This window comes from Hibiscus syriacus, unplaced genomic scaffold (assembly GCF_006381635.1).
Source record: "Hibiscus syriacus cultivar Baekdansim isolate YM2019G1 unplaced genomic scaffold, ASM638163v2 tig00110307_pilon, whole genome shotgun sequence".
Lineage (NCBI taxonomy): Eukaryota > Viridiplantae > Streptophyta > Magnoliopsida > Malvales > Malvaceae > Hibiscus > Hibiscus syriacus.
The window spans coordinates 1,065,520-1,076,360 of NW_024062674.1; the positions used below are offsets into that span (position 1 = coordinate 1,065,520).

Genomic DNA, 10,841 nt, shown 5'->3' on the forward strand with positions numbered 1-10,841 from the left:
CAACATAATTCAAAGTTAGATTAGAATTTTCCTTGCATCCCCGACTGAAAAGTTATGCTAGAAATGAGAAGAGAGAAGTGAAAAAAAAATTCGAGATCAAAAAGAAATTTAGGGTTTAGAATGAAATTTAGGATTGTTTTGTAAGTTTTAAAAGTTGAGGGACCTAAATGCAAGCGCCTGAAAAGTCCAGTGACCATATTGCAAACGTACTAACGACAATGTAACGACCGGTTACGTCGAGGACCATATTACAAACAAACTAAATATTAGAGACCATATTACAAACGGACTAAATATTAGGAGACTGTATTACAAATTTTAAAAGTTGGATGACCATTACTATACTTTACATTTTTTTTAATTTAGGGTATCACAAGTACATAAAAAATTGTTTTTTTAATTTAGGGTTTTAGTATAAAAGGCTAAAATTCGATATTTCCCTCTCAGATGAGAACGGAAAGCTTAGCAATGGCGAGTGAGCAAGACATGAGCAGCTGGACCGATCTTCTCCACTCTTCCTCCAAGCTTCTCGAGCAAGCTGCTCCTTCTGCTCAGTTTCCTCCTCTCCAGGTGCTTCTTTCTATTATTTTTTATTCATTGTCTCCTTTCCTTTTCAATAAAAAATGCAGCTAACGCCTGAATCCAGAATCCTAACTTTTTAATGACTCGAGAAAACGTTGGCAAAAGAGAAAACAAATAGGATTTGATTTCTTTTTCCCTTTTCACGGTATCCAAGTGTGGGAAGTCTTCAATGGTTCATATATTCTGTAAATTAAGTTTTTTTAAATGGAATTTCTTAAGTCTCATTTAGGTTTTGTAGTGTTCTTTTTCTCATTTCCGGAAAAAATGTAAAGAAGAAAACGATCACGACTTCATGTTAGAAAATATAGGGAAGGAAACGGAAATTACAGGGTTAGGGTCAATATGCAAAAGTTGCCAGGATTGAATAATATTGATTTCTAATAACATTGTTTAGTTCAAGATTTTGTTCGTCCAAGGAAATCTGGAATCTCATGACTCAAAATACCTGCTAGCATTTAATCGTCTGATCTTTTGAGTTTAGTTGATGGGAAAATTGCTTGGATGATGAGGAAATCAGAAAATTTTTCCGATATTATGAGTTGAGAACCCAGTTCTATCTTCTATACTTGACCAGATGTATTTAGCTGTTAATGCTTCATTCAGTGCCTTGAAATTGTGGAAAATGAGGAGTAGTAGTTGTGACTAAGGAACTAGAATTGATCGCCACAGATGTAATGCTGTATTTGGATTTTTGCAGCTTTGGAACAGGAAAAGACTGTTAAAATCCTGACATTTTCACTTCTTTTCCTGGTGCAAATTAAAATAGAAAGGAACTTATTTTTTCGAGTCTAATTAAGGTTTTGTATCTCCTTTACTCTCTGGTTGTGAGAAAATGTGCTAGCATGACGTGAAGTTAGGAGTTTTGGGTTTTATGATCCTACATTGTTCAAGAGAATAGAGAGCAGAAAGCTCTGCTAAATGTCAGTCCAGTACTAATATCTGGTTCATCTCTATGCTCTAATATAATGACCGAGGATGTTTTACTATGGACAAAGAACCAATCTGTTTTCCTATATATGTTTGCTTGTTGAGATTAATTCAGCTGATGTGGTTTATATCATTAATCTGGCAATGCTCTATTTATGTGCTCTGCTTAATCAAAGTGAAAATATGAAAATCAAGACATTGAATTTCACATGTCTATTAATGATGGAAAATTAAGCTTGGCAGAGACCTTTTTCTGTCAACATATGTTGATTGCTTTAATATATAATCTGATCAACTTAATATTCTTTTTTCACCAAGTAATGGGGATTCATCAGAATATTTCTTTTCAGAGATATAGCCTGGAGGTTAAGGAAAATTTATAGACATTTTGGCCAAAATAATGTAGGAACACATCATAATTGTAATATGTGTTGTCGCTTTTAGATTTAAATTCAAATTTGATTTTGTTCATCCATTATATTATAATAATATAATATATTCTCCCCATTTCGGCCATATTGATTTGCATGTTTTGGTTGGAAGCATGAGTTATGATATTCATAATATTCACTCTAATTATCCCTTTTTCCATTGTTTGAGGATCTTGGCATCTATGCTACTATTGATTATTTATTGATCTAACTGATTAGATGTTATTATGATGATATTATATGAACTTACTATATCCTTGATTTTATCAGTAAGTTTTAGTGGTATTTTTCTTTTTATAAATTTCTATGGAATTTAATGATATTCAAGTTAATCTTTGATATTAGTATAAAAACCTTGGTTGGAGGTTTATTTATTTGTTGGTTCAAACAAATGGAGTTTTGTCCTTAATTTCTTTTAACTGAATGAAGTTCAAGTATACATCTGGTTTATATTGACTTTTGTTACGTTAATTATATTTATTCAGAGAAACTTGGATCAATTAGAAGCACTATCAAAGAAACTCAAGGCAAAAACCTTAAGAACTGAGGCTCCTTCCCAATCTATTGCTGCCACACGGTAATTCTAGGATTTTAATTCTTGTATTTACTTTAAGTTTAACTGATAGAATGCTGGCTTAGAAAGTGAGAGGAAGTTGTTGGTTGTTGACTTGGGTTTTAAACAACAATATGGCAGGCTATCTTTCGTTTAATTATGCGGATTTCTTGTTTACCTAATGAAATAATTGCATTTTAAGGTTACTTGCACGTGAGGGAATCAATGCTGAGCAGCTTACACGCGATCTGAAGTCTTTTGAATTGAAGGTAAATAGATCTCACATTCCACATTTTGATTTATTGTAGCTAAGCTTCTTCAGCTACTCAATAATCATCTAAAATCTTTTGTAAATTTTTACCTGTTTTTAGATGGCTTTATTTAATGAATATTTAGGGAGTAGATATTAGTACTTTTTTTATATAGGTTAATATGCCAAGAAAGGATATTTCTCTCCAAAGTTTAATGAATAAGGCTATTATTAATTGATATTTGATCCCAGCTTTTGATTTTTATTGTATAAATACTACTTTGGTATCTAAATGTATTCAACGCTAAGGATTTCAATTTTGAGAGCTTTTCCATAGATTGCTTCACACTCTTGCTTTGAGTTCCTTTTTTTACTTCCATAGTTCTTTATTCACTTTGACTCCAACCTCACAAACCATTTTTCCCTCTAATTGATCATTTTTTCCAAAGACCACGTTTGAGGATGTTTTCCCTGCTGAAGCAACAAGTGTTGAGGAGTATCTGCAGCAGGTAGTGTTTTCCCTTCCAATTTAATGCTTATAATTTCATTTTCATTTACAATGGTCAATCACTGGTATGTTCCCTGGCTAATGACATTTCTTTCGTGTTAGAGCATATAGCAGTTATGCATGAGGGAATTATTGCAATTTGACTTTTTAGTTTAGAATGATTATTTAAACTGGTTGAACATTTGAATATTCTTTTGCATGCAAAATGGATATTTCTTCAATCCTTTTCCCTTTGGAGGTGGAATTTCTGCATGGCTGGGGTTTTAACCCAATTTCCTGACCTGCCATTTCCAGGGGTTTACTCCCCTTAAATCCACGAAATGCAAAAAAAAAAAAAGTATAGTTCTTTTCTTACAAAGTTGCATCAGGTGTATGATAGTATCTCATGTTACTTATTAAGCCTTTCTCTAGTTTATGTTTATATGCATTGCTGTATTATTTTAATTTGACTGTTAAAGTCAGTGAACAAAATAATGAGATAAAAGATGGCATTGTTTAACTGTTGCCCTTTTGGATGTTCTTTTCCATGCAAAATGGGAACTTCTTCAAATCTATTCCCTTAGGGTGGAATTACTGCAAGGCAGGGGTTCTAACCCAGGTTCCTGGCTTACTACCATTCCAAGGGTTTATTCTCCCCTATTCTACTAACTAAAAATTATATTTATTCTCCTCTTAAAGAGTTAGCTAAAGTGCACGGGAATATTTGTTGTTCATGTAACTTGTTTGTACCCAACTGTCTTTACTTTATATGCACTGCTGTGTGTTGTGTGAATTATTTCAATATGGTTGCTAAGAACATAAGCTCAATGCGAACCAAGTAATAGACAAATCATGGAATTAGTGTGTTTTTTTAATGCAAAATGGATGCTTATTTTTCTTCTTAAATATACTCCCTTAGGGGGTGGAATCCCTGAGCGGATGGGGTGCTAACCCTTTTTCCTGGCTTCCTGCCATCTAGGGATTTAATTCCCTTCTATATGGAAAGTTAAGGATACATTTTTCCATTCACATCGAGCGTTTGATTATATTTCTTGTTCTTGTAACTTGTTTCCCCACCATATTTATTTTTTATATCATTTTTTTTGTATTTACGGTTGGTTTTACAGGAGGGTATTTGGCATGATTATAGATTTTCGTTCTGCATATGGTGCTTCATGAAAGGAAACTTTATTTTTGAAAATTTTAGAATTAGATGTATTGTATAACCTACTATAAAGCAGGTTATGGAGGTACTGCAGTTTTCATTTGTGTTTTTGTGGTGGAAATTGCATAGGGCATATTATGCATAAGTGCTGTGCTGTTATGTATTTTTTCCCCTGTTATAATCATCAGGTTGTTCAGTATATATTCATATGATCATCATATAAGAAATTCAAGTAAGGTGTCTTGGATGTTGCTATTTTGAACAAGTCTTCATTCATTTTTATCGAAGCACCTGTGTCTGATACTCATGCCTAACATATTCAGACACGAGTATGGTGGTATGATCTTCGACATTAATAAAACCAAAAAAAATTGAGCATGCCTGTATTGGACATATGCCCTATTTGACTCTTATCCCCCAAGTAAGATAGTTGTCATTGTTTATCTTACTAAGTAAATTCTGCCATTTGGTCACTCCTCAACAGGCTACTGCTGCTTAATTTTGGAGTTCCCTTTTTTGGAATGTTTTGATCTCAGGTTCATGAGATGGCAATGGTTTCGGCCATCCAAGAAGCTCAAAAAGATAACCTCCGAAGTTTTAATGATTATATGATGAAAGTGTTGGAGGTTTGTATCATCCACTTTTGAGTGTAAGGGAAGAATATTTTCTGTATTTTTTCTCTTATGGGAAATTTATATATTTTATGCTGTACATATAATTTTGATCTGTGGGTTTCTTGTTTATCAAGTAATTATGTAGCACCAAAAGACATGATGAAACTCTTTGATACATCAAACATAACTATTAACAAATTGATGATGATTAGGACAGAGTATATTTTTGTTTTTACACGATTGATTGATGGTGGTGCCTAATGCATTGCAGGAAGACTGGCAAAAAGAAAAACGTGACTTCTTACAGAGCTTGAACAGGATTTCAACATTGCCTAAGGCTAACATGATTGATAAAAGCATTAGTGGTTCTCATTCTGCGCAAATAGTTTCCATGGCTTCTAGTTCTCTGGTTTCATCAGGTCCTTCTGGCATGGAGCTTGTACCTTTAGCTAGCAAGCCAGTTGTCGAGAAAAAAATGTCAGTATATGCTGAAGTTGTTAGAAATTTGAACAATGCAAGACAAAAGGGCTTGCCATATAAAGTAAGGGCGACAGTCTTTCCTTTCAAGTTATAAAAACTGGTTGTGCCATTTTCCAAAATCATTACAACTAGATATCCTCCTAGAAGTTTTGTATTTGCTTCTTTAATAGTAATGTGTTATGTATGTTTGTGCATACACCTCTTATGTGGTTATTATACATTCGTGTCCGATACTGTCCATCTTTCTCATTTTTGTCTGAAACTTTTTCTGCATTGAGTTAATTATACATTTTTGTCTGAATCCTTTGTTGTTGTTGTCGTCATTATTATTATTATTATTATTATTTATTCATGATTATTGATTTTACATATTTGTTTTAGCCTGCCACAGCTTTTAAGGCTGCTTATGAGAGTTTGGGTACTGAAGCATCTGGTGGCAAATCAGTTAACATGCAGAAAATGTGGCATCTTATTCAGGTATGTTACATACTATTGTTACTCATGCTTGTTTCTGTCAGATAAATGATTAGTGATTAACTAAATGTTCTGTTAGGCATTAATGGGTGAGGATTCAACAATGCAACGGAGTGTCTCAAGAAAGATGTCATTAGTAATTGGTGCGAGGAATCACCTGGAATGGGGACATGAGAAATACATTATGGATACATTACAAAGCCATCCTGCGCAAGTAAGAATCTTCTATTGCAACATTTTATTCTTCTTCTGCTAATAAAAAATGCTGAAATCATTCTTGGTTGTAATATTTACGGCTATCAACTTTTCTGTTAAAAAATTCTGATGTTATTTTCTGTTTTCTTAGTTTATTGTAAGAATTGAGTAGTCTTCCATGTTGCTGTAACTTGTCTCATATGCTGAACTGGTACCAGTGCTGATATTTCATTCTTTTACTTCAATGCAGGCTGCTCTTGGTGGAGCTGTTGGAAATTTGCATAGAGTTCGTGCCTTTCTCCGGGTCTGCTTCTTGCTATTTGGCTCCAAATTGATTGTTCAACTTTATCGTGTTAATGTTCTTTATTTAAAGGCTGTTTTCTATGTCTGTCTAGATTCGTTTGAGGGATTATGGAATTTTGGATTTTGATGCTGGTGATGCTCAAAGGCAGCCTCCTGTTGATACTACTTGGCAACAGGTTTTATTTAATTGTGCTTGTTTTATTTAAAGCCAAATTCGTGATGAAAATTCAATTATAAGGTGTAAACTATCTGGATTTTGACTTATTATTTGTTATCTTAATGTTACTTTTTTCAGTTTCATTATAAATTATGGAACAGGTTTTCAAATATTATGGTTTCTCTTCCAATTTAGTTTTTCTTTTTCTTTATTAAAGTACTTGTATGCTCCTTTGTTCAAGATAGTTGAGACATAAGATATGGATGCTTTTACTGTGCCTTGAAGTGTTAAAGTGTTAAATCTTTGCTTACATGATTGTATGAAAGTAGCATTGTCCTAAATATGAATGATGAATATGATTTCTTTCCCTGGTTTCATTTGCGAAACTAAGCTTTGATTCATTTACAAGTTTGGGTAAACTTTGGATATTTCTCGCACAGCACCCTAATGCGCTTTCCATTAGGTTTTCGTTGCAAAATTTTGGAAATATCCTTAAGTGTGTAGTTGACCGATATTTTACCCTTTCCCTTCTCAAATGACTAAGTTTCACTAAGAATCCAATCTTTTTGTGTAACAGATTTACTTTTGCTTGAGGTCTGGTTATTATGATGAAGCAAGACAAATTGCCCTCTCGTCCCGTGCATCTCATCAGTTTGCTCCACTGGTACTAATTGTATACCGTTCAATCCTTTAAGCTTCACAATTAGCATTACATAGTTCTTTTTTTGACAGCTTACGGAGTGGATTAACAATGGAGGCATGGTTCCAGCGGATATTGCAGTTGCTGCTGCAGAAGAGTGTGAAAAAATGTTCAGAATGGGCGATCGGGTTGGTCGGGCTGCATATGATAAGAAAAAAATGTTGCTCTATGCTATCATATCTGGTTCTCGCAGGCATATTGACCGTCTCCTCAGAGAGCTACCGTCGCTTTTTAGTACTATAGAGGATTTCCTGTGGTTCATATTGGCTGCAGTACGTGACCTTCCTGGTGGAACCTCGTCAGTCATTATGAATGAGGGTTTATTACCATACAGTCTGGATGATTTGCAAGCTTACCTAAACAAATTCGAGCCATCATATTACACAAAAAATGGAAAGGACCCTCTAGTATACCCGTATGTCTTGCTTTTAAGTATCCAGTTGATATCAGCTATTTTGTATTTGTCAAAAGTAGGTGATGAAGAATACAACATTGATGCTGTCCACATAGCAATTGTGCTAGCAGACAATGGTGTCCTCTCTGATGGTGCTGGAGCTGGGCAAAAACCTGGGGTGATGGATGTTTACGCCGAAGCATCCAGCATTATTAAGCAGTATGGCTCTATGCACCTACGGATTGGTAACCTCGAAATGACTCTAGAATATTATGCGCTAGCTGCTGCTGCAGTGGGCGGTGGGCATGTGTCATGGACTGGGAGAGGCAGTATGGATCAGCAAAGGCAGAGGAACTTAATGCTGAAGCAGCTTCTTACTGAGCTATTGTTACGAGATGGTGGGATCTATTTTTTACTTGGTTCAAGAGGTGCTGGAGAGGAAGGTGAACTGGGGCGATTTTTGACTGATCATAAATCAAGACAACAGTTTCTACTTGAAGCTGCACACCAGTGTCAAGAGGCAGGGCTGTATGACAAAGTAAGTCTCTCTTTGCTACAACAAATTTTATGGTTTTGGTAATTGCTGTCACACTTAGATTTTTTTAAATTGAAGCTGAAATTTGGGTGAATGTTGACAATTCCAAACAATCATCTTTGATATTTACAGTTTGTCATGTTGATTCCTTCTCATATTCTTTCCCCCATTTATCTCTCTCATGTTTTATTAGTCATTGTTTTGCCCTCTAGATGCTATATTTATGTCTGTTTGCTCCCTTTTATATCCTCATGTTCTAAACTTATTTGGTTTGCTTTAATGTTGTATCTGGGTTCCACATTTGACCTTAGTTTCTTTTATTTGTTAATAATGACTTGGTTTTTTTCTTTTATATAATTTTTTCTCCAACTTCAGTCTATAGAGATTCAGAAGAGAATTGGGGCATTTTCTATGGCGTTGGATACAATAAATAAGTGCCTATCCGAAGCAATTTGTGCTCTAACGCGTGGTAGATTGGATGGCGAGAGTCGAACTGCGGGTCTCATTCATTCTGGAAATGAGATCTTGGAGACTTTCAAATATTATCCTGAAGTCAGGTTGTTTGAATTCCATGCATTCGCTCGTTCTTTATTAAAATATGGCTGTTCCAGGTGTTAGGATATACTTGTTTGATATCACAAACCTACTGGTATTTTACTTATTGTGTTGTCCTACGTTCTGGTAAATGTTTTGTAGAAGAAACCACTTTAACTTATATTCTTGCCTGGGATCAGGTTGTGCTAACACTCAAGACAGTTTATCCCAAAAGAAAGAGATTAAGCTCCAGTTATGAAAGTCTTGAACCATCTTCATGTTAAATTACCATGTGTGCCTATATTTGGTAGCGATTGTCATCAATAATGATTTGCTCACTGGGAAATTCAGAAAACAGTCTCAAATTTGCCCGTAAATTTGCAGTGCTTCTGTAGTCGGTGATTTTTGTATTTATTATGAGCTTGTTTAATAAATATCTCTGATCATGTGGGATTTTTTTTTTCAATTGCCAAAAAGAAATGTGGGATGCTTTCTTTTAGAAACAATTCTTCTGTTGCCTCTAGATATTACTTAACATTTCCTCTTGAGTTTTGGCACATTCCATGCATTATTATTGAGGTTGAGATGTTTTAGTGACCTTTTTCTCAGTTGTTTTCATTGTTGTATTTTTCTAATCTTTATACGGTCTTATCTTCCTGCTTTCTCTGGACGTTATTGTAACTTTTGGATTTATTGTCCAGTCTTCAAGAGAGGGAAAATGTTTTGGAGCAGCAAACTGTATTGCGGCAGCTTGAGGCAATACTATCTATCCACAAGTTGACAAGACTGGGCCAGTACCTTGATGCTCTAAGGGAAGTTGCCAGGCTTCCATTCCTTCCATTGTATCCACGAGCACCCGATATTACTCCTGATGTGTTTCAGAATTTGTCCCATCATGTCCAAGCTTGTGTGCCGGACTTGCTAAAGGTCGCTCTAACTTGTTTGGACAATGTGACCGATACAGATGGGTCACTTCGTGCGATGAGATCAAAGGTAAATATTGGTCTCTTTAAATAGCAATCTCAGTTTCCATTATCAGAAATGGGTGTAAAATTCCGCACTTTTTTATATGGCTATCGATTGGTGCTTTTCGAAACAATGAAGCATAAAAACCCAACCTTTACAAGCCCCTTATGATAAGGGAAAACAGAAACAGGGTTGAGAGAAGGAAAAAACAAGTATGGCATTTGTTTGTTTGATTATGGGTAATTATAATGGTATCTTGGTGTTTGCAGATTGCAACCTTCCTTGCTAATAATCTGCATCAGAATTGGCCACGTGATTTATACGAAAAGGTTGCAAGAAGCTTGTAAAACGAATTGCTGGTGGTGCCGTTGGGCCATTTGCATGATGCGGAGGCTGGAGATGGCCAGAACTTGCTTATCTGTGAGATATTTGTTCCATTTTTAACGAGTTGAGTTGATATTTGAGTCAATTTTAGTATAGCCTACGAATTTAACCGTGTCTTGTATGTGCATTTATGTTGTTAGTGTATTGTAATGTACACGCATGCCGGTAGAATCTCATAAAATCAACAAATGTCGGTTTTAATTATTTAGTTTGCTCAGAGTAACCATAATTTTCATATTTGAACATAATTTCAAGAACATTGAATGTCTATCAAGTATCAAGCTCGTGTAATGGAGATCGTTTTGTTCACTTTTATTTTTGTGGGTGTTGAAATCATCCATCTCCATTGTTTTTTTTTCTTGTTTTACTTGATAGTTAGCTTTAATTTCATTGCTTTTTTAACTAGTTTAATATAGGGATCGACATTAATTGGGTAGGGTTGGATTTTTTACGGTCTCGATACCGACTCGAGAAGTATTATCCTCCACCTGAAATCTGAATTGGTTTTGTAGGGTGTTTTACTTGTTCCAAACCCGTCTTGAATTAGAGAATATTTTAAGAAATCCTCTCTTCAATTAATTCTCTCTAAAGTGTAAGGCAGCTCAGATTGTTCAACCGGCACCTGTTAGAGGTGACAATCGGGTTATTTGGATTTTGGTCGGGTCAATTTAGATCTAAATTATATTTAAATTAGGTTTAACCCAGATCAT

At 35.0% G+C, this 10,841-nt stretch overlaps 1 protein-coding gene across 1 annotated transcript; it reads left to right on the top strand.

Annotated features, from left to right (window-relative positions):
• The first annotated feature begins 449 nt into the window (after positions 1 to 449).
• Positions 450 to 10,422, top strand: LOC120116944 (nuclear pore complex protein NUP93A-like). Its single transcript, XM_039137319.1, has 15 exons — positions 450 to 570; positions 2,426 to 2,517; positions 2,696 to 2,762; positions 3,193 to 3,252; positions 4,932 to 5,021; positions 5,281 to 5,550; positions 5,871 to 5,966; positions 6,043 to 6,177; positions 6,409 to 6,462; positions 6,554 to 6,637; positions 7,196 to 7,282; positions 7,351 to 8,250; positions 8,623 to 8,804; positions 9,483 to 9,774; positions 10,017 to 10,422. The coding sequence occupies exons 1-15, from the start codon at positions 469 to 471 to the stop codon at positions 10,092 to 10,094; spliced, it is 2,589 nt and encodes an 862-aa protein (XP_038993250.1). The 5' UTR covers positions 450 to 468; the 3' UTR covers positions 10,095 to 10,422.
• The last annotated feature ends 419 nt before the right edge of the window (positions 10,423 to 10,841 follow it).